At 41.3% G+C, this 25,148-nt stretch overlaps 1 protein-coding gene across 1 annotated transcript in view; it reads right to left on the minus strand.

Moving 5' to 3' along the window:
• Nucleotides 1–25,148, minus strand: part of LOC137376727 (formin-2-like) — a 411,942-nt gene that overhangs the window by 294,618 nt on the left and 92,176 nt on the right. Inside the window, exons 9-11 of the mRNA XM_068045702.1 lie at nucleotides 9,879–11,160; nucleotides 9,671–9,815; nucleotides 5,488–5,632 (exon numbers count right to left, since the gene is read on the minus strand). Coding sequence (XP_067901803.1) covers nucleotides 5,488–5,632; nucleotides 9,671–9,815; nucleotides 9,879–11,160 — 1,572 coding nt within the window. The remainder of the gene's footprint in view (nucleotides 1–5,487; nucleotides 5,633–9,670; nucleotides 9,816–9,878; nucleotides 11,161–25,148) is intronic.

The following is a 25,148-nucleotide window of genomic DNA, read 5'->3' on the forward strand; positions in this document are numbered from 1 at the left end:
ATGAACCTATGGCATATCTTCTAACTAATCTATTACATAAATGTAACTGTTGTTTGTTATGACTTGGACTGCAATATGAACATGTTGGCACAGGATTGGTATCTAAACACAATGCGCCTGTGCACAGTGAGCATTTAACTTTGGGCTATTTATCTGTATTATAGGATCAAATAGATTATCTTTTTTTCAAAAAAAAACTAATTTTCAATACAAGAATGCACATTTATTACCACATCGAATACATTTAACGATGTTGAATGGCAAAAGGTATCAACCACTCTTGATTAGCAACAGCAAAGTAGACACTTACCAGATCGCCACTGTGGAATGCAAAGCTGTGCTAATGAAGGGACGAGCGCAGTTTAGTGACAGCGCTTTGCTCCCTTTTCTGAAAGTGGATTCTGCATTCCAAAAGAGCAATCCAGTAAGCGTCTGCAGCAGGAGTCACCCAGTCAAGCAAAACCATATAAGGGTAATACATATTGTTAAACCAGTTTCAAAAGGAGCGAGAGGTATGCCAAACACCAATGTTTTCTCCACTTGTAGAGACATTGTTATCAAGCAGGCATCTTACATTAGATTGCACTCTTACAAACTAGAGAAAACTTATGAGGTGACAAATTTCTTCAACTTTTCACTTCGAGTAGAAATCTGAAGTCAATTCATCAAGGACAAGGGCTGTTTAAAAGTGGACAACCTGGATGGGTTCTTGCTCAAATGAAACAAATCACATTGCCATTTTCCTACAAGCTTAGAAGCTATTCCTTTTTCCTTCCCAGGTTGGAAAGTTATATTTAATTAACAATTTCACACTGAATTGCATACTCCAAATTGTAAAGCAAGACATTTTAATAAAAGCAAGTTTCATGTATTTCATTAAGTGGAAGTACTACTATTTAAATGGTTAAAAATAAAACAGCATTCAACAAACACATCAGCACTTACTCTTCTTTCTCCCAACCCCAAACCATCATGGAGTGGTGTCTTTTTTAAATGTTAAGTTATTGGTTGTAGATATGCTTCCTCAGTCTTGCAAAAAAGCTCAGTTTATACAGACAAAAATGCAATTATTCTTTAGGGCAATTAGCTTCCTTCCGGAAGCAATGCTTCCTTTCAAAAATATTGCACCCCAAGTGATGAGGCAATCTCCCTCCATCCCGCTCCACAGAGTTAGGGTTCCTAACCCATCAGGATTGTCCTGGTGTACCCAGGAATTGAGTATCAATTTCCATGACACCACTACAAGCAACCCATGAGTACAGAGGCGCATTAAAAAGGAAGTGTATTTTCTTTGAACACTTCAATTTATTAGTTACACAAATATTGGAGATGGAAAAAAAAACAGACTTGACGGTTAAGAATCGTCCAATCAGGTAATGAAGCAAATTAGTATAGGAAGGCTATACGCTACAAAGATGGACATAGCGGATGATCGATAGGAGCATGGGGGTGGGCTGAGTGGAGGCCAGAGGTCATGTGATGAAGCCCCCAGCACGAAGTCCAATCAGAATTGGCAATCTTATACTGAGAATGACATCATTTTGGGCAGTGTCCTAAACTATTCTGGCCAAATTAAAAGCACGTCATGCCAAGAGCTCACACCTTCAAGTTCAAAATCAAAAAGTTTGTCTCTTGTAGGTAGCCATCCAACAAATTTACTCTGTTGTATCCTGCATTGGCAAAACACCACTGAGATACAGTGTACTCATTTAGTAATGACAGTTAAATAATATTTTCCCTTGAAACTTAACAGAAACAAAGCTGGCTACACTGGCAAATCCTTTCAATCCATTTATTTGAAAGGCTAGCACCATGGGCTCATTAACAAAGTGATGTGCACTTTCAATGGAAAATCAAGGCAGGGCATTACAAGCAAAAAGGATCAAAAATATTGAACAAAAATAGCCCAGCTGGGCTTCTGACTTCACTTCAAACCAGCAACAGTATTTCTTCAATCCTTAGCCAAGCTTCCGGCTTGGGAGCACTCTAGAAAACATTCTTCCCAATGGATGAATTTCTCTGAACTTATGGAATTATGCCATCAGTTTCTAAACTGAAGGTACCTTTCTCCTTTAAACAATTCACCGCTTCAGGACCATCTTTCTCCCCATCCCACCCAATCTGGAAACATTTTAGTAGCAATCCAGTCTACCTTCATTGGCCTCCAACGTCAGACAATTCATCATTTTTCTTGCTATCTCAACCAACCTGCCAGTTATCCCCCATTACTCTGACTTACTCAAATTTGAATCTTTGCAGGAACAGCATCAGCCATGCAAGATTCCCTGAAACTACCTGAAAGATAGCCTCCACCTTCAAATTCTCTACTACCTCTATTCATTGACCTTTCCCACTGAACCAATTTACAATTTCATCAGTTTGCCACTTCCATTATTTCACATCATTATCACAATCACATTTTAAAAATATTTTAAATGTTTGATATTTCAGTTTCTACCTTAATCCCATGTTTCAATCATTTATTTTGCAATCTGTAAAATTTTTAATTGTGAAAAATTCAGTGCATTTTACTCCTTTGTTTGTTGTCCATTATTTCTCTCATCAAGAATTTCGCCCCTTCAATCTTATCATGGGTTCTTGCATCTCACTTCCTCATGCTCAGTTTTCATTACCTCTTCACTCGTTTCCTCAACTTCACCATTACACAGAGGCCACAAGAGAAGAGGGAGCTCACTGGATGGGGAGACTCCTCGATAGGTTCTTAATTATTTTTACCAGGATGTTCCAGATTATCCTTTTCTTTCCACTTCATGTTATGACGGCCCATTCACTGAATAGACTACATTTCTTTCTTTTAAAAATGAAAATATTTCCTCATGCTTGCATAACTTAGTCATTTGACACTAGATGTCAGCATCTGGGCCTTCTACAATACTTCCAGGACTTTGTGCCTCAGTGACCAGAAATGACAAATATAGTTATAAATTAGTTATACGCAAAGAATGAATGTGCAGGGTTATGGGGAGAAGGCAGGGGAATGGGGCTGAGGGAATTGCTCTTTCAGAGAGCCAGTGCAGACATGATGGGCCGAATGGCCTCCTTCTGCACTGTAACAATTCTGCGATTCTGATTCTGTGATACGCTTGGTGGGGACTGCCCAGATTACTATCCAGCTTCAGAACAATAGCTTCACCATCAGTACTCTCCTAACTCAACAATATAGTAGTGCAGCTTTCCACCTGCTATGTGAACTGCTGCTTTGGAACAGTTAGTCATCGTAATCATAGTGGAAAACTAGCTCCTAGGATCTCTTTCACCTCACCCCCGAGCTAGCAAAATACCATTCACTATTTACTGCATTTCTTCTTCCAACATGCACTTGTTCAATTTCATACATTTATGTCTGCCGAGTTTGAAATTATTTGTCCTTTTGTAGCTCCTTGGCCACTTCAGCTACCCTCCCATGAATTCTTCCCTCCTTCCTTTATAACTGAAGACAAAGAAATTTTAAGTGTATCCTACTGTACAACACTGTTGCACAGAGAGAAAAGTATGAAGCAAATTTTTGGAGCAGCATATTCTATTTGCCAGCTACAAATGAGGTACACAGTAATCTCTGCTACTATTAGAAACATGTTAAATTGCACTGGAAGATCTGTCATCAGAACTTCAAGCAGTATGGGTGCTCTGACAGGGTTGAGTGGGGGGAGGGGGGAGGGGGGAGTGGGGGGGGGGGGGGGGGCAGAGGAATAAACCAAGGTCACATCTCAAACTCCTAGCAGCCAATTTATCATGCTATACTCAGAGATGAGAAGACTTGTATTAAAAAAAAAGAGAGGATGTGCAAAAATAATAGCCCCAATTTCACCGGCAGTGGCAAACAGCAATGCTTGCTGCTGACCTTGAAGAAAGCTGCCCATAAAAGATCTATGGATCTCTGTGATCTGGATTTCCCCTTTCCTGATGTCAGTTTGAATCTGGCACCAAGTCAAGGGGATCTCCAAGTATCCAGTGATGACATCACGCAACATAAGCAGCCAATCACAGATATTCTCAGATAGCAAACTAAGGAGTTAAATGCACTGAATATTTCACAATTTTTTTTAATACAGATTGCAAAATAAATGATTAGAACATACATGGGATTAAGGTAAAAGCTGAAATATCAAATTTTTTTAAAATGTGATCGCCAAACTGGAGAAATGACATTCCACAAATATAAAACTTGTTCAGCAGTAACTGTCAACTTAATAGGGCGTTAAAAACCCAGTTACACCTCATTCAACAAGATGTAACCTTTATAAGGGTTTTTACAGTCAGACTAATAGCATAAAAAGAACACATTTTCATCTGTTCAATGGTTTCTACTCGACCACAGACTTAGGCAGGGAGTTAGGTGGAAACTTGAAGAGCATTCTCAATGGCAAAGTGTAGAATTACCAACTTCTGGATTTCCACATTTAACTGAGCATGTGTGGACTCCAGAAGTTGGCGTCAGTTTCAGGACAGTAATGACAACAAATACTAACAGTTTCACTATTACTACTGCAAAATGTCCTAAAATGAACTGCTAAAGCAAAAAAAAAAATTGTTATACAATTTTAGGAGAACATACATTTAGATCAAGGAAAGGGAGAATATTGGTGTTATTAGTGGCGATAAAATGACATACCCTGTAGTTTAAATATGAAAACCAAAGAGATCTGCATACACAAAAGCAAGCTTCTAGAGTACGATATTGGCTCTTTGTAAATGCACATCAATATTCTCAGATTTAATTAAAACTGAATCAAGGCAATACGGCTTAGACGCTGCAGCATGCTTTAGCATTCTTGGTCTTTATGTTTCCATCATTTACACAATCATTGGAAAAGTGTAGAGGTTATAAAAGCAAAATTCTGGGATTACACTCAATTTCAAATACCTCAAGGCTACTGGCATTGCAACCTCGATTGTCAATAAAAAAAAAAATTAGATAGAACTTGCATTTATTTAGCACCAATTCACATTTTCCAGGTGTGCCAGCGTGCTTCACAGCCATCAAATTACTACTAAGATGTGGTTGCTGTTTAATATCAAGGCCCCATAAACAGCATGACCAATTATCCAGGGTGGAGGAAACACTATGCTTCTTGCAGAAAATAGGAATTAGCAGCTGAATGTCCCCAAATGACTGTACTGACTACTGATCAGCCTTTGTTCACCCAGCACATCAGCTGCAGTCACAGGACATTTCCGGAACATTACTCCTCCCTGTATAGGCAGTCGACTTGGTTTAGACTATCAGTACAGAGATGAGCACTAAATTCTGGAAATCAGAAAATAGGAGATATGCATAGCTAGTAAGTCAATATCAAAGAGTAAAATGGAACACATTTTGACTGTTCCCCCTCCTCAGAAATTCCTGAATGGCCTATGCCTATCTAGCATAACTTTTTTTTGTTAAAACAGCAAGAAAAGGTAAACATTTGATATTTCATTGCACTGGATTCTGCTAAAATATCTTTACAATCCAAGATCATTTACCTGTTTAGTTTTTGTTTTGCTGTAGGTATCTAAAATTGGCTTTTTCCTCTCCTTGATAGTGGATTTCGAGAAGTAATTTTCTAGTTCCTGGATATTAATAGAAGGTTCTTCGAGCGCTGCCCAAATGGGAAACGTTTCTGTTTCCCTAAACAAAAAACATTTGTTATAAATCATCAAGGTACTTAAAATCACAACTTTATTTTAAAAAGTGCAAGCACTGACTTGTGAAATATTTTGGGAATAACCACCCCAGGCACTTATGAGCAGTTTCAAGGGGAATGCTTCCTTTTAATATCTCAGACAAAACCTGGACAAGGAACTCTTACAAATGCCCAATGTAATAAGAAACCTGCAATTGCAAATTCACTAATCGATTGAAAAGCTCTTCAGGTTAAATACTGGTAGGGAAGCAAATGCTTCCAGCAGTCGTCTGCAGATTAAACCTTGGTAATCTTCCAGTCATTACATAATGCCTCAAACGAATAGAACACAGATGTTGAACAGGATATCCACCACCAAAACAAAACGCCTTCCAAAACAGCAGCAGTTGGGGTGCATTTTCATCCACAACAAAATAATTATCTATTAAGCATTTTATGGTTTCTTTGTTGTTACAACAACAATGTATGGAATTAAACACAACTTAAACTTAAATTTGAGATTCAGACATCAAAACCTCTTGACATTTAAGCCATCAACTAAACAATTCAACTGAATACCTCAATTAACTTCCACACAATATTTTCCCAAATTATTTTAGACTTTAGTTACTCATACACATGGCTATATCCAAGTGACACAAATGGACAATACATTGATTTATATTAAGAAAGGGTAGGCAGCAACAATTGTTGAGATTTCTGGATGCTAAAATAGCCAAGTTTGAACAGATAGCTAGCTCTATAGTAAAGTTTAAAGCAATGTGGGTCAGACAGCTACCTCATATTGGGACCTCCTGCTCTGAAACCCCTAATGGTACAAGATTTCAACTGTCGAGATTTCAGAAAAGTGTATTGTATGGAATCATAGAATAACACAGGAGGCCATTCAGCCCATCATGTATGTGCTGGCTCTTTGCTGGAGCTATCTAGTTAAACCCGCTCCCCTGCTCTTTCCCCATGGCTCGAATTTTTTTTCCCCCGTTCAAGTATCAACCCAATTCTCTTTTGAATGTTACTATTGAATCTGCTTCGACCACTCTTTCAGGCATTTCAGTTCACAATAACTCACTGTGGGGGGGAAAAAAAAAAGTTTCCTCATGTTGCCTCTGGCTCTTTTGCCAATTGCCTAAAATTTGTGACCTCTGGTTACTGACCCTTCGGCCGCTGGAAATGATTGTTCATTTATTCCATCAAAGCCATTCTTGATTTTAAACACTTCTATCAAATCTCCCCTTAACCTTCTCAGCTCCAAGGAGAACCACCCCAGCTCCAGGTAACTGACATCCACCATTCTAGTTACCATTCTCGCAAATGTGTTCAGCACCCTCTCAGAGGCCTCGACATCCTTCCAAAAGTGTGGTGCCCAGAATTAAACACAATACTTCAGCTAAGGTCTAAACAGCATTTTAAAATTGCTACTTTCCTTGCTTTTGTACTCTAATAAAGCCCAGGATCCTATATGCTTTTATTGGCAAAGCAAAAACAGCCTTAACTTGCCCTGCCCCCTTCAAAGATTGTATACATACACTCCCAACGCCTCTCCATTCCTGTGCTCCCTTTGCAGCTGAAATTACACAATTTTAAGTTATATTCACTTGCATGGAGATAAAACAAAAGGATATGATGGAATAAACAGAGACATAGGCCAGGATTTTATCTGGGCAACAGGGGTCTTGACATCTGGCGAAGACGCCGCCAAGAACCCCACATCACCTCTTTGAGCTGCTGCTGGCCTCTGATTGGCTGGCAGCTCTTTAACTGAGCAGCACCACCACTGCTGGAGCACCCACCCAAGGCCCCAGGACAGCAATGGACCCAGGTTTGGTCAGGGCAGGAAGGGTCTCACAGGGAAGCGTGTTGTGGTGGGTTGGTCGGCAGCAAGGGCAGTGGGGTGGCTCAGCAGGCCCCCACCTTCCCGTTGCCGGGACCCTTGTTCACCAGAAACATGACACAGATTAAAATCGATAATTGCAAGTTAAGGCTTCCTACATTAAACAGCACTGCATTATCAGAGAGCCCACAACATACAGGGATAGGGGTGATGGGGTGGGGTGGGAAAACTGTCACCATATGTATTAGTTTTCAAGCAGGCTCTGGCCTGGAAATGCCTGCTTCTGAAACTGTGACAATGACTGTTGAGACTAATTCATATCACAGTGCCCATACGCTACAAGATGATTGAATTTTTCTCTTTGCCTTTCCAAAAAGAAATAAGACAGCGCCGAACTGATGATGCAATATCATGTGAGCACATCGCTGTCTTTTTTGTTAAAATTCACAGGACAAAAAGCCAATTTTACAAAAACAGCCGATTAGATCGAAACTTTACCTCACGTCCCAGTGTTTTCATACATGATAAATATTTAACTTTCCTCTCAAAATCCATTTCTATGCAGCAAACTTTATGTTTGGGATCGATTACCTGATATACATTTGTGCTGCAAAATTGCTGTGAAAAGCAACTACTGATCGCATGTAAATGGCAGGAATTTGCAGCAAAAAAGTCACAGCGATTGATCCAGTTTAAGTGGTGGAGAGTTATTCCCTTTTTTTTTGCAGGGGGGGGGTGGTGCAAGTAAAAATTCCCAGTTTTTAATAGCGATAACCAAATATTAAAGACAACATCCGCACTTGTAATTGAAGAAGTTATTTACAGGTTCTACAGAATATGTAGAATCTTCTGTCTGTTTACCTCTGGGATGTTGAGCCTACCTGCCCCATTTCCAATAATTACCATTCCCTACAGAATTTCACCTCCTGAACACTTCTCTAGCCATTCACTAACACAGCAATCCATAACTAAATATCCATTTTACAATTCATTTCTGTCCACATGACTTAACTAGTTTATATCTCCTTACATGTCTTAGTCATTCTCCACTTGTACATGATTTGGGATGCCAGTCACATCACCATCGTTTAAGTAAAATGGGTGTTCCCTTTCATTCATGTATAGAACATTTTAAAAGATACTCTGACACTCGATTCAAAATTAGAAAATCAACATGTCTATGCTTATTTTCTCAAATCATCTTTTCTTGGATGTTACATTGTATTAGAATAGTCAGCACTGATATAGCTGACTTAACTGCACGGTTTTAAAAAGCTTCACACATTTGGACCCAACAACAATTTGCATTTATGTAGCGCCTATAATTTAGTAAAGCAGCCAAGGCCCTTCAAGGAGCATTCTCAAACAAAATTTTGACACTGAGCTCCACAAGGGCAGATGGCAAAAAACTGGGTCGAAGAAATAAGTTTTAAAGGAGCCCCAAAAGGTGGAAAGCAAGATAACGGTCGAGAGGTTTAGGGAGGGAATTCCAGAGCTAAGGGCTTTGGCAGCTGATGGCATGGCCAAGGGGGAGGGGGGGGGGGGTGGGGGGGGCAGTGGCATAGTAGTAAAGTCACTGGACTAGCAATCCAGAACCCAGGCTAATGCTGAGGACATGGGTTTGAATCCCAACATGGCAGATTGTTGTAAAAGAAAAACCGTCTGGTTTACTAATGTCCTTTAGGGAAAGAAATCTGCCATCCTTACCTGGTCTGGTCTACATGTGACTCCAGAGCCATATCAATGTCACTGAGTTTCAAAATTCCCTCTGAAATGGCCTAGCAAGCCATTCAGTTCAAGGGCAATTAGGGATGGGCAACCAATGCTGGCCTAGCCAATGCTGCCCACATCCCACAAATGAATTAAAAAAAAAAATGTTGGAGTGATTAAAACCAGGACTATATCAAGAGGCTAGAGGATCACAATTAACTCACTGCGAAACTATACTTCTATTTCCACAAACAAATGCTATTAACGGAGAAAAGATTCCAGAAATCTATGGTTATTAAGACCAATGGGTATGATGGTCAATTAAAATCCCTCAAAGGGGAACAAACTTACATTTAGTGCTGCCTCGAGTCCAGATCATTGAAAGAGATTTTAAAGATCTCGGCAGGTTCAAATAATGCCAGAAAAGGGGTCACGTGCAGCTATACACTGCTTAATAGTCTACACGTAATCATCTTATTACCTTCTGTTACTTATCTGAATTCTTGACCAATAGAGAGGTTTCATTGGACGGGATGGGTCAATTGCAACTTTCCTTGGCAATTTGTCTTTAGTCATTCCAAATGCAAAAAATCCTGCCGGAAGAGGTGGCGGAAGAAAACCACAGCCTGGTGGAGGAAAGAGTGGTGCTGACAGATCTTGACCTGTTGGTGGTGGAGGGACTTCAGTACCATGTAGAAGTGAAAGGGGAGGCACAGAGCCAGTCAGAGGGGGAGGGGGAGGAGGAGGAGGGGGAGGGGGAGGAGGCGCAGAGCCCGGCAGAGGGGGAGGGGGAGGAGGGAGCGCAGAGCCCGGCAGAGGGGGAGGGGGAGGAGGCAGCGCAGAGCCCGGCAGAGGGGGAGGGGGAGGGGGGAGCACAGAGCCCGGCAGAGGGGGAGGGGGAGGAGGGAGCACAGAGCCCGGCAGAGGGGGAGGGGGAGGAGGAGGAGGCGCAGAGCCCGGCAGAGGGGGAGGGGGAGGAGGGAGCACAGAGCCCGGCAGAGGGGGAGGGGGAGGAGGGAGCACAGAGCCCGGCAGAGGGGGAGGGGGAGGAGGGAGCACAGAGCCCGGCAGAGGGGGAGGGGGAGGGGGAGGAGGGTGCACAGAGCCCGGCAGAGGGGGAGGGGGAGGGGGAGGAGGGTGCACAGAGCCCGGCAGAGGGGGAGGGGGAGGGGGAGGAGGGTGCACAGAGTCCGGCAGAGGGGGAGGGGGAGGAGGAAGCAGCACAGAGCTCGGCAGAGGGGGAGGGGGAGGAGGAAGCAGCACAGAGCCCGGCAGAGGGGGAGGGGAAGGAGGGAGCACAGAGCCAGGGGGAGGAGGAAGCAGCACAGAGCCCGGCAGAGGGGGAGGGGGGAGCTCACAACTGGCCAATATAGGCAGATGCGAGACGTCAGTAGATGGTAGACGGAGAGCTTCACTGTCAGGCAACAGAGACAAAGATCCTTGATTGGATAAAAGTTGTGGTGAAAATAGTTGTAAATTTTGATCCGATGGTGTAGACACAGAAAGGGGAATTTCACTTGGACGAGGTATTAACTGTTGCGACGAAGTACCAAATGGATATGTTGGAGATTTTGGCTGTGAAGAAGCTACAGAAACAGAACGATCCCGAGTTGAAGAAATCCTGAAACTTGGAAGTGGAGATTGTGATGACTGTTTATCTAAAAAAGGCACTTGAAGAGTTGTATGTTGTTGAGTAGGGGAAGTCTGCACAGATTTAGCATCAACACAAGAAGTCTGTGAACTGTGAAGAAAAGTCTGCCCATCGGTTTGAAGTTGATCAGAAGAAGCTTTTGAGACTACATCCTCACTACCAGATCGGTGGTCTTTTACTGTACTCTCTTGGTCTAACAGGGCAGAATGCTTCTCCAGTTCAGCTATTTTGGTCCTTAGCTGTTCAATTGTTTGCTCAAGTTTCTGGATAACGGCAACCTGCTCTTCCTTCAATTCTGGTATTTTCTCTTCATTATCTTTCTGAAAAGGAGGTTGCATCATCAGCATTAGATTTAATTTATATCACGAGCAATTTTCAGATTTTAAGTAGTAAAAAAAAACTGAAAATACCTTATGGAGGAACACAAGGTTGAAACAAGACTAGATCATTCAGCCCCTCGAACTTGCTCCGCAATTTAAGTAGATCATGGCTGATGTGTACCTCAAATCCATTTACCCATCTTTGATTCATATCCCTTGCTAAACAAAACCTATCAATCGGTCTTCAAAATTTCAATTGACCCAGCATCCACAACTGTTTGGGAGAAAAATCCAGATTCCCACTCATGTGCGCATAAAGTACTTCCTGATTTCATTCCTAAAAGCTTAGCTCCCATCAAGTTATGTCCTCATGTACTAGATTCCACCACCAGAGGAAAGCTTCTTTATATCAAGTCAAGCAAATCCCTCATCATTTTAAGCAACTTGATTATATGACCCCTCAACCTTCAACACTCAAGGGGCTACATGCCAAGTTTACACAACTTCATAATTCAACTCTTTTAGTTTTGGCACAATTCTGGAGAATCAAAGCTATAACCTGCCAAAGGTCAATGTGTCCTTTGAGGTTTAAGTACCATAAATGAATGCAGTACTCTAGGCAGGGTCTGACTAAAGCTCTGTACAACTGAAACTTTACTGTCGCACTTCCAATGTTTCATGACCCTTTTTGATTTGGTGAAAGGTGGATGCCCCGTTACAGATCCTTAGAGAATACCACTTGTCTCATCCCGTGAGAGAACATTTATTTTATTCCTACTCTCCAACTCTTACCTCCCAACCAACTACAAACCTAGTTACAAGGTTACCTCCAGTTTTGTGTAAATTCGTTTTGGTATTGATCACTTGTGTAAAACATTATACAACTTCTGGAAGTCCATATAGACAATATCAATAGACATGCCTCTATCCACTATGCTCATGACCGCTTAAAAATTCACCTAGATGACCTATCCTTCATAAATCCATACTTTATATATGGATTTAGAAATCCATAAATCTTTAATCAGCTCATACCTGTCCAAGTGCTCTGTCAGCATCTCCAATGATAGTGCAGTTACTGAAATCTGATGTGGTTACCTAATTTCTCCCTCTCTTCCTTCTTAAAATTGCAAATGTTATTCAATCGTTTCTAATTCAAAAGGAATCTAGAGCACTGTGGAAAATGACGACCAACATTGATAACTCATCTATTTGCTTTAATCCCCTGGGGCAGAAATAATCAGGTTCTGGAGATATGTCCATCTTAAGCCCCATTAATTTGTCCAGTATCTTTATAGCAAATCCACCAAGTTCCATCCCTTCACTTATTTTCAGGTTCACGTATTTCACGACCATTTTATCCTCTTCAACTGTGGAATCTCGTTTAACACATTTGCCATTCCTTTCTTGCCCATTATAATCCTGCTTGCATCAATTTCTACTGGACTCATTCCCCTTTAACACACTCTCTCTATGAAGACTTCTGCTGCTAGCTTTTGATATCCCTTGCAAGATTTCCCCCCCCCCATTTTCCCGCCTCTATTTCCTTTTGCATCCCTTTGTTGCTTCCTTTCTCTCCCAGTCCACTCAATTTCTGCTTTCCTTTGCAACCGTATAAACCTTTTCTTTTAGCTTATATTGTACCTTACCTCATTCATTGACTGATTGTTTACTATACAAGTGGAGCTGCATCTTTTAGAGGTATATAATAGTGTTTTTTAATTGTACCAAATAATTCTTTGAATTGCCTCTATGTTTACCCATTAACAGTCAGCCCAGTATACTGTAGTCAATTCATTTCTCCTCCTTTAGAAGTTCGCCTTGCTTAAATTTATTATTTTGTGACTCTCCCTTCTCCCACTCAAACCAAATGTGAAATCCAACCATACAATACTTACTACATGCATGATGCTTCCTTACCATCAGATTATCTAATTCTAGGTCGTTACTCATCACTATGGTCGGTTTCCTTCTCAGTTCTAAGACATATTGTTCTAGTAACAATCCTGAATAAATTATTGGAAATGCATTGCCTTTACTACTCAGGCTGTTATTCTCCCAGAGAAAATTAAAATCTTCCATAATAACCATGATGTTTTTGTACGAGTTGTGCACTTGATCTTTCTCAAATTTATTCTTGGGATGTGGATGACATTGGTAAGGCTGTATTTATTGCCAATCTCCAGTTGCCCTGGGACATTAAGAGTTAGTGTGGGAATGGAATCACATGTAGGCCGGACCAAGTAACAGGTGCCCTTCATTGGAGGACATTAGCAAACTAGGGGCTTTTTAGAACAAACCACGCCCTTCATGGACATTTTTTGATGCTAGCCCAGAAATAAGTGGATTTAATAAAAAAAAAAATCAGTTTTACAACCTACAACCTATGGTGCCAGTCCAGTACCATAACCATCATATTGGCCAACTTTTTATTTTATTATAAAAGTGATAAGATTTTTGTAGCTGAAGTAACCCAAAACACTGCGTGAACTTAGATTTTGTTTGACTGCTTTAAAAAAGGACTCACTTTCTCCATGCCCTTACACAATTCCACACAACTCCACAATATCTGACCAGCCAATTCTACTTCAGGTATTTCTGGACCTCAATTATCTCGGAAATACCCGGAAGTCCCACTTTCAATATTTTCCTCCTGCTTCAATTTTTTGGCAAGGTCCTTGGGACTACATTTTACTCTCTATCCAAATTTTGCTTTCATCCCCCATCTCTTACAGAAACTCACAACTGAATGACACAAATAGCACAAGTTGGATGACTTTGCAAAGCTAGTAGGCTGGCAATATGCCGCAATATAACCATATCCTGTTCTGGCAGAATAAAGTCTTGCACATGCCATCCAATAAGTTCCACCTCATTATAAAGGTAATTTATGCGCATCTATTCATTATTTCCCCTAGAAGAAAACAGTTTTAAATTTAAACAGACAATACAGACTAGATTACAGACCATGCTTTATATACAGAGAGGTAGAGTTTCCGCTTTGGGTGCAATTGGTGATCTGGACATAAAAATTGTACCCAAAATTGCTCTAGTGTTGAGAAGTTTTATTTCCCTCCCCCTTGAGTTTCTACTCAAACTAATTTGTATAGCAGTGAACGTCAAATGATCGATGAACCAATGTAATAAGGCAGCATTTCAGAATAGAATTTAAAAACAAGTTTTCAAAGCTATTCAACATATTTAAGAATAATTTGGTGCAGTTTGATTAATGCAGCTGAAAATGGGTTTATCACAAATATTTTAATCAATATCTAGTCGACCACCTGAGGAACCAGATTTCAAGAAACTGAATATAAAACTATACAGAACCAGCTGATATTTATATTGGTGTACAGTCCTTTTTTTTTAGTAAATTGGAAAAAAAGATATTCAAGAGCTTTTAAAATATGACTATTAGTATCCTTGCACCTAAACAAAAAATTTAGAGACTCAAGAACCTGTAAACAAGCCCAATAGGCAGAAACTTGCAGCGATGTTTATTTCATTCTGGGGGCGTGACCAGTTTTGTGGCAGGGCCAGGTTCTAGTACAAAATATCACAGGAACACGAGGTGCGCTGATCATAATTTGCAGCTGAAACTTCACAATCATTTGTGTTGGTTTGGCTGATGTATCAGTGCAATTTGTTCAAGCAGTAGAACCAAATAGAAACTCCAGGCCATAATTCTTAATTGCAATCATTCTTAGCCTGACAGTGTATTCAAAAGATGTACTTTTTTTTTTTTAAATGCTCTACAAATTTAGGAAAGATGGAAAAAAGGGAATGAAGTACCAAGTGTCAGGTTGCAGGATTTCCAACTATGTCACTGTAGAGGGACCATGATCTAACAAGTGTGCTACAAATACTACTCGAGTAAAGGTGAGCTCTCTCAGGATTAAATTTACAGGACAGAACTGGGAAATATGGATAAGTCAGATGGGGTGTCTGAGCAGGCATGCTTGGGAAGAAAAGTCAGCACATTCAGTGTGTGCTGCCACTTACACCCCTTGAGATTATTTAATTAATTAGAGCTCAGTCGAAGCAAGTACTGGGTTAGTCTCAGAAGAATTCATTTCCTGGGTTAGAATTAACAAGGAATAATTCCCTTGGCCATGGTCATTCAAGTCTAACAAAGGCAGCAAGAAGGTCTGAGTTGGGAATTAAAATATAATAGTTTGGTTTTCCCAGCTGGATGGAAACATAAAAAGAAATAAAACAAAAAAGTAATACACAAGAACACATGAAATAGGAGCAGAAGTAGACCATATGGCCCGTCGAGCCTGCTCAGCCATTCAATATGATCATGGCTGATCTTGGACTTCAATTCCACTTTCCTGCCCACTCCCCATATCTCTGGATTCCCTGCAAGACCAAATATCTAACTATCTATCCCAGCCTTAAATGTATTCAATGATGGATCAACAACAACCCTCTGGGGTAAAGAATTCCGAAGATTCACAACCCTTTTTGAGTGAAGTAATTTCTCCTTATCCTGAGACTGTGCCCCAGTGTTCTAGATTCCCAGACCAGTGGGAACAATCTCAGCTTTTACCTTAACAAGCCCTTTCAGAATCTTGTCTGTCTCAATTAGATCACCTCTCATTCTTCTAAACGCCAGAGAATTTAGGTCCAATTTACTCAGCCTCTCATCATTGGACAATTCCCTCATCCCAGGGACAAATTTAGTAAATCTTCGCTGCACTGCCTCCAGTGAACGCATATCCTTTCTTAAATGTGGAGACCAAAACTGCACACAGTATTCCAGGTCTCACCAAAGCCCTGTACAATTTTACTCAGACTTCTTTATTCCTGTACTCTAATCCCCTTGCGATAAAGGCCAACATGCAATTTGCCTTCCTAATAGCCTGCTGCACCTGCATGTTAACTTTGCGCGTTACTTGTACGAGTACCCGCAAGTCTCTCTGCACATCAACACTTACTAGTTTTACACCTTTTAAAAATATTCTGCTTTTCTATTTTTACGACCAAAGTGAACAACTTCACACTTCCCTACATTATACTCCATTTGCCATCTTGTTGCCCACTCACTTAACCTGTCTATATCTCTTTGCAGCCTCTCTACATCTTCCCCACAGCTTACCTTGCCACCGAACCCTGCATCATCAGCAAACTTAGATACATTACTCTGTCTTCATCCAAGTCATTAATATAGAGTGTAAATAGCTGAGGCCCCAACACTGATCCTTGTTGCACCCCACTATTCACTGCCTGTCAACTTGAAGGTGGGCCCATTTATGCCCACTCTCTGCTTCCTGTCTGTTAACCAATCCTCTATCCAAGCTAATATATTATCCCCAACACCATGAGCCCTTATCTTGCCTATTAATCTTTTATGTGGCACCTTATCGAATGCTTTTTGAAAATCTAGGTATACTACATCTACTGTTTCCCATTTATCTACCCTATTAGTTACATCCTCAAAAAACTAATAAATTTGTCAAACAGGATCTCCCTTTAGTAAAGCCATGCTGACTTGCTCTAATTATACGATGCTTTTCCAACCGCTATATCAAGTCTTCTTTAATAATAGTTTCCAGCATCTTCCCAATGACTGATGTTCGCTAACTGGCCGTTGGTTCCCAGTTTTCTCTCTACCTCTTTTCTTGAAAAGCGGCGTAACATTTGCCAACTGCCAATCTGACGGGACCATTCCTGAATCTAAGGAATTCTGAAAAATCATAGCCAGCGCATCCACTATCTCTGCAGATTTCTCTTTTAGAACCCTAGGATTTGGCCATCTGGTCCTGGGGACTTGTCCAATTTTAGTCCCTCAAGTTTCTCCAATACTTTTTCTCGATTGATATCAATATCCTTAATTTTCTCACTCTTTTTAGCCCCTAGGTTACTGCCTATTGCTGATATGGAACTTGTGTCTTCTCCTGTGAAGACAGTAACAAAATATTTGTTCAATGCTTCTGCATTTTCCTCATTCCCCTTGATGATTTCTCCTGGCTCTGCCTCTAAGGGACTGTCTACTTTAGTTACTCTCTTCCTTTTTATGTACTTACAAAAGCTCTTACAATCTGTTGTTATATTGCTGGCTAGTTTACACTCATTCTATTTTTTCCCTCATCAACTTTTTGGTGGCCCATTGCTGGTTTCTAAAACACTCCCCAATCCTCAGACTTGCTACTATTTATTGCAACATTGTAAGCCTCTTCTTTTAGTCTAAGACTCTCCTTAGCTTCCTGAGTGAGCCATGGATAGGTCTTTCTGGATGAGTTTTTGTTTTTGAACAGAATGTACTTTTGTTGAACCCTTTGAATTGTTTCTTGAAATGTTTCCCACTGTTCAGTTACTACCACGCCTTCCAGTCTACTTACCCAATAACCTGAGCCAGTTCTCCCCTCATACCTTCGTAATTGGCTTTAAGATTCTTGTTTGTGATTGAAATATGTCACTTTCAAACTTAACATGAAATTCAAATGGTATTATGATCACTATTTCCCAGTGGATCGCATACTATGATATTGCTAATTAACCCTGCTTCATTACACAATACAAGATCTAAGATAGCTTTATCTCTAGTCTGTTCTGGAACATATTGCTCCAAGAAATTGGCACAAAAGCATGCTATAAATTCATCTTCTAGACCACTGCTGACAATTTGATTGTCCCAGTCTATATCCCACAATTAATACATTACCTTTTTTTGCATGCTCCACTAATTTCCCATTTAATGTTCGGTCCAATAATACAACTACTGTTAAGCGGCCTGTAAACTACATCCACCAGTTTTTTCTGACTCCTGCTATTCCTAATTTCCACCCAAACTGATTCTACTTCATGATCTTCTGAGGCCAGATCCCTTCTTATTAATATCCTAATGCCATCCTTAACTATCAGAGCTACCCCTCCTCCTTTGCCATTGTCAGTCTGAAATATCGTGTACCCTGGAATAGTAATTTCCCAACCTTGATCTCCTTGTAACCATGTCTCGGTAATGGCAATTAGATCTAGATCATTTACCTCTATTCGTGCCACTCGTTCATCTATCTTATTACAGATGTTTCGTGCATTCAGATAAAGGAACTTCAATTACATTTTTTTTTTAACCTCTATTCCCTGCAATGACCTTATTTGCCCATGTACAAGTTTCGTTAAACCCTCCGTCCCTTTCCATCCTATTCTGTTGGGAGTTACCCACATTACTATCCTGTTTTGATGCCCTGACCTCGCACTTTGGATTTCTAAATTTCCCTTTACCCAAACACTGTCCCCCTCCCACTGTTTGAAATAGCAGAGTGTCCTGTATTTTTTTTTTTAAACTTGCTCTATAAAACAAAAACAAAAAATTACTACTTTTGTTCAGACATATGGATGATGCAAAATAATGCTGCTTCTGGATTTATCACTCAACTCATCTTACCAGAGTGTTCATTGGTCCCACCTATTGAAATATTGCTAGAATACACAAGGAGGCACATCGTCCTTTACAACACATAGGTCAGATATCAAGAGGGATGCATTGTTACATATTTAGGGTTACACTATTGTACAAGTAGCTAGCAGGCAGTAGGAGGATATTCCAGAATGCAAGGGATGCAGAATCAATAGATCTTGAATTTACATTGACTTAATGGCACTTACAGCACAGAAACAGGCCATTCAGCCCAACAGGTGCATGCCAGTGTTTGTGCTCCACACAAGCAACCTCCCAATTTGTAACGATGATTGGTTGGCAGTCACGGATGAGCCAGAACATTTTCCAATTTAATGCCAGCACTACTGATGCTATTCTGTTCAGCTCCTGCTATAGAGTTAAACTCCATCCTCCTTGGGCTGAACCAGATGTTGCACAACATTAATGTTCTGTTTGACCCCCGAGCTGAGCTGCAGACTAGACATGCTATCCATTATCAAAGCTACTCATTTCTATGTCCACAAAATCTGCCTTTACCTCATCCTTTCAAACTCTTATCCACACATTAGTTACCTCAAGCCTTGACTGATTCCAAGCTCCTTCCAACATGAACCGCAATCCAACCAAAGAAATTGCTCACATTTGCAGATAGTCTCATTTATTTACCTTTTCTGTCCTCATCCATCGCCACTGACGGTTTTCCAAAGCAAAGAATTTAAAATCCTTATCCTATTTTAAGAATCCCTTCACAGTAGCCTATAGCTTCCAGGTTTCTAACTCTGGCCTCTTGCACATCTCCCTCCCCACTCTATTAGTGACAGAGCCTTCAGGTACCTTGTTTCTCCTCTCAAAACTCTACTAAAAGCTCCCAAGCCCTGCTACTTTGCTCAACTTCAAATTCCTCTTACTCAAACCCATTACCTTGAACACACTGTGATCATCTCCCTCAAATCCTTGAAATCTGTCTGCTTTCTGAAGTGCTTTGGGTTGAGTATATTAAGGGTGTGACAAAAATGCACAATCATTTGCTCATTATTTTTTGTCTGTGAATGTTCAAGTCTTATACAAAATTACTGGAGGACTACTAACCAATGCCCCTTAATTAGTTTAGGAGCATTGTGAATTAAGAAAATAAACATTTGAAAAAGTAATAACTTCTGGCATCGTAGGTAGCACTGCTTAGGAAGTCCTAATCAGGGTCACTTTTACTGCATGGGATTCTTGGATTTCTATTGAGACTTTTGAATTACTTTCTAAAATTTTAACCATTCATAACTGTGGCCCATTGATTTATGGCAATTGAACCATTCACATTTTGTTTTTAATAATTTGGAGGGCGGATCATATTTTCTCTGCATTTTTCCATGACAAAGGCAAAGATTTTCACAATAGTGCAATGTAATTCCCATTTCCTAGAATTAAAATTGATTACACTAAACTAAAGCTTACACCACTCGATACCTGTAGAATAGTAATGGACATGAGAATACAACAGAAGTAAAGAGATACAAAAGTCTTTCAAATCTCCTACTGAATGTCAGATTAAATGCGATCAAGATTGACAACTAACATCCTCTGTCAGAACTGGAGAAAATTATAATTTTAAAATCTCTGGATTATGGTCAGAGGTTATCAGTTCTATTGCTATTGAATGGCAGCTTTCAAATATGACAGTATTGTTCAATTCTAAAAGATTTTACTAGCAAGAGAGAAACATTGAATTGCAAGCTTTTCACTTATCACCTGCTTCTGAAACGTGCATTGCACAAATTATCCAATACCTAGAATTTACTCATTTTTTCCCCAAACAGCGCAGTGGCATAGATTTAATGATGATTTCACTCAATTTTTATGTTGAATGGTTACAAATGGATGTTTTCTTCCATCACCTTGCACTTGGCTACCAGAAACAAGGATGACAAATCAATGGAATAAATTTGACACTGAAGAGAAAAACAAAACTTACCCGGTCAACTATTATTTTAAATCTTGTTCTCATTACTGCAGCCACCCATCAGAACAATCTATAGAACTCTACTTGTAATTCATGGAGAAATGATCTCCAATGTGATTCGAGGCAAAAAGCTGCAGATTAGTCAATGCAAAAATAGAAAGCAGATACCAAGCCAAAAATAAAATGAGGCAAATGCTTCCAACTGATTTCTGAAAATGTCATTCAAACACTTGAACAATCCTAACATCTCCTGCCTTCCATTAACTGCCCGATACTTAATTTAGTGGATTACAATACTGGGAAAACATACTGGTTGCAGGTTAGTATTTGGAATTGGTAGAAGTCTAAAAAAAGGATGTATTACACAATATTACCTTTTAGGGAGGGGCAGGAGAGAAGGGGTTGAACTGAAGCCACTAATGGGTTTCATTGTAAACTTTGTTTAGTTGCAGTCAATAAGTCTTGTACTCACTCCATCATTTAAAACATTTCCAGCAAGTACCTGCACTAGATTTGTTCATTGTCAGTATCAGCTTTGGATGGGAGCAGGGAATGGGGTGGGCAAGAGGAGGGGCGTGTGCAGCATGTGTGGCCACATGGCAACATCTCCATCAAAATTTTCTGCGCTCCAAGTATCTTGTCCTCTTTGCAAAAGGATCAATGAAAAACATTTTTGCGGACAAACTCTGGAGTCTTCTAAACCACAATCCCAGCCTGGAGTCTCTGATGGGCCCCTTGTTCACCTCTCCATGGACCTGGCTGCACACATCTTGCCAGCATCCAGATATTGGTTTCTCGGAGGCTAAAGCTGTCCCACAGATCCCACTTCCCCCTTGCATCAAGAACCTGTTAAACTTCTATAAGGTAGACAGAAGTGTCCACCTGCTTAAGGCCTCAGAGGCAATGATTGGCTGTTTTGAACACAGACTTGAAGCTTCAGTTATGCTCCTCTTTGATGTTTTAGAAACAAAAGGAACAAAAGAAGTGACCATAGATCTATTTAGTCATTGTAAAAACAGATTTCTTAATGTCCTTTTGCTAAATGCTTCAATTTATCCTGAGTTTTTGTACATCCAAGTTAGCTCGATAAAGTTCCTTCATATGTGACATAGCAGATTCTTACATGTTTTCACTGGTAGTAAATGAGCTTACATTTCTTCCACACAATGGATGGGGGGACTTGGTGAGAGAGTGGGGAAAAAAGATGAATAAGAATTGGTGCGAGTTAAGACATGGGCAACAGAGTTTTAGATGACCTCAAGTTTGTAGAGAGAAGAATGTGGGAGACGAGCCTGGAGCACATCGGAATGGTCAAGTCTTGAGGTAACAAGGAAGTCAATGAGGATTTTTAGCAGATGAGCTGAGACAGGGGCAAAGTTACAGAAGTAGAAATAGATAGTCTTAGTGATGGCATGAATGTGGAGTCGAAAGCTCGTCTCAGGGTCAAATGTGACACCAGCAGCAGACTGGTTTAATCTCAGACTGTTGCCAGGAAGAGGGATGGAGTCACTAGCTAGGGAACAGAGTTTGGAGCAAGGAACAAAAACAATGGCTCCAGTCTTCCCAATATTTAATTGGAGGAAATTTCTGCTCATTTTGTACTGGATGTTGGATAAGCAGTCAGATATATTAACAACAATGGAGGAATCGAGAAAGGTGGTGGCGAGATAGAATTGGTTGTCAATGTACGTGAAAACCAATGCAATGCTTTCAATGATATTGACAAGGGACAGCAGGTAGACAGGAGAGATAGGATGGTGCCAAGGATAGATCCAGAAGCAATGGTGTGGGAGCAGGAAGAGAAGCCATTGCAAGTGACACACTGGCTATGATTAGATAGATAAGAATGGAACCAAGTGAGAGCAGTCCCACTCAGCTGGACAACAGTGAGAGGCATTGGAGGAGGATGGTGTGGTTTAGTTTAGTTTAGTTTAGAGATACAGCACTGAAACAGGCCCTTCGGCCCACCGAGTCTGTGCCGACCATCAACCACCCATTTATACTAATCCTACACTAATCCCATATTCCTACCACATCCCCACCTGTCCCCCTTATATTTCCCTACCACCTACCTATACTAGGGGCAATTTATAATGGCCAATTAACCTATCAACTAGCAAGTCTTTGGCATGTGGGAGGAAACCGGAGCACCCGGAGGAAACCCACGCAGACACAGGGAGAACTTGCAAACTCCGCACAGGCAGTACCCAGAATTGAACCCGGGTCGCTGGAGCTGTGAGGCTGCGGTGCTAACCACTGCGCCACTGTGTCGCCCCTGTGAACTGTGAACTGTGTCAAAGGCTGCAGACAGGTCAAGAAGGATGAGGAAGGAAAGTTTACTTTTTTTCCCCCACAGACACATAGGATGTCATGCGACATTAATAAGAACTGCTTCAGTACTGTGGCAGGGGTAGATAGTTGATGGAAAGGATTGAAACGAGGCACAGAACATCAACAAGGGATGTTGAAAATGGGACGGTAGGGTCAAAGATTGTTTTCTGGGGGGGGGGGGGGGGGGTGACAAAGGCAGATTTAAAAAGGAAAGGAGGACAACACCTAGAGAGAGATAACAGTTAATATTGGCTAAATGGGGGAGGAGGAGGAGACGTTGGTGGTCAGCAGTTTAGTGGGAATAGGATCAAGGGAGCAGGAGGTGGGTCTCATGGACAAGATGAGCTGGGAGAGGAGGTAGGAGAGAAACTAGAGAAAGATGAGAGTTCGAGGCTAGGGTGGGGTGGGGGTGGGGAGGAGGAGTGTGGGGACAGGGAAGCATAGTGGAAATTTGGCCTGGTGGGCTAGCGGAAGGGAGGGATGAGGTAGCGGCGGTTAATCAGATGGTTTCAAGCTTAGTGACAAAAGTCCATGAGCTGCTCTTACATATTATTGGAGGGGAGGTTGGAGGGTACGGGAGGGGGGTTTACGACAACTGTTTGCAGTAGAGAAAAGAAGCTGTGGGTTATCTTTGCATTCCAATACAATCCTGGAAAATGAGCAGTTTTAGCAGACGAGAGCAAAACCGGATCGCGTTTTATGTGGTCCAGCCATATCTGGCGAAGGATGGCTAAACTAGCTGTCCAACATATTTTTCAAGTCTGTATCCCTTGGACTTCAGAGAGCGATGAGGGCTGTACCAGTGGAACAGCCAGGATGAGACAGGATGGTTTTACTGGGGACTAGGGCAAAGTGGTGGTGAGGGTACAGATGAGTAAATTAGTGGCTGTAGAAATATTATGGAGAATGGAGGGTCAGAGGCTAGACAGTTGGGATTTTGAAACTGCTGTTTAAGTGAATTGGGGATAGCTTTTTTTCCCCCGGGATGGATATAGAATGAGGTATGGTTGGGGTGGAGAAGGGGGATGTAGACGGTGAGTGACACAAATTTGGGATCTGACTTAGGCCTATTTGTAATTGATACGATGGGACAAGCAAGACCACATGAGATGGCAAGGTCAAAGGAGTGGCCGTGAAGGTGGATTAGGGAGATTACATGGAGGGAGAGATTTAGGGAGGATAAGAGGGCAGTGAACTCAGAGGAGAGAGAACATGATGAGTTGAGATGGAGGTTGAAATCACAAAGGATAAGGAGTCATTTGGTTCAGAGGCTGAAGGAGGAAAGCAGTGAAGATATCTCAATAACAGAATTTTTTTATTGCACTTGGGAGGGTGGTAAAGAACAATGATTATGTAAAAGGCAAGAGAGGTGGAAGAAGGTGAAATGCTCAAAGGTGGAGGAAAGTGCCAGAGGATTGGGGGATGGTCAGGCCAAGGCGTAAATCTGGTGATAAGCGCCACACTGTCACAGCAAGGGTCTTGGCTGGGTAAGTGGTGGACGATTTAACCAGGAGGGGAGGCTTCATTAAGAAGAAATGTGTCATCACCCCTCAGCCAGATTTCCGTTAAGGCCACGATGTCGATGCAATTATCCACAATAAGCTCATGGATGACAAGGGCCTTGCTCACAAGTGAACGGACATTCTGGAGAGAGATACAAAGAGTGGTCGTGAGACCTGTTCCGCTGGCAGAGTCCACAGGTCAGTAGTGAGAGGGGAGAGTTGGACAAGAGTCAGAGTCATTCACAGCACAGGAGGCCATTCGGCCCCTCGAGTCCATGCCAGCTCTTCATAGTCAGTCCCACTCCCCAGCTCAATCCCCTCACCCCTACAAGTCTATTTTCTCATTCAACTTCCTCTTGAAGTCATTGATTGTCTTTGCTTGCGTCACCCTTGTGGGCAGCGAGTTCCAGATCATTACTATGGTAAAAATGCTTCCTCATAATCCCCCTGCATCTTTTGCCCAAAACTTTCAATCTGTGTTCCCTAGTCCTTGCAGATTGGCATGCTGATTGGCAAGTTTAGCCCCCAGCAGGCACACAGAACAGGAAAGGCAAAAAGTGTGGGGTGGGCCAATAATGAGCCAGTGCCAAGTACGCGATGAGACCACTGGAGGACGCCAAGAGAGAAACCAAGGGAAGCTGTGGGCTTATCTAAGAGGGAGAAGGAATACATCCATCTTCTGTTTTGAAGGAATTGGATTATCTGCAAGTAATGTGGATTACTTATTCTAATTCACTGCTCAGATCTCACAATTCACTTATGATCAAGCCCAAAGTACCATGTTCTAGCTTTCAACTAATGAACAAGCAACTGAAGT

Source organism: Heterodontus francisci, chromosome 13 (genome assembly GCF_036365525.1).
Source record: "Heterodontus francisci isolate sHetFra1 chromosome 13, sHetFra1.hap1, whole genome shotgun sequence".
NCBI classification, from domain to species: Eukaryota; Metazoa; Chordata; class Chondrichthyes; order Heterodontiformes; family Heterodontidae; genus Heterodontus; species Heterodontus francisci.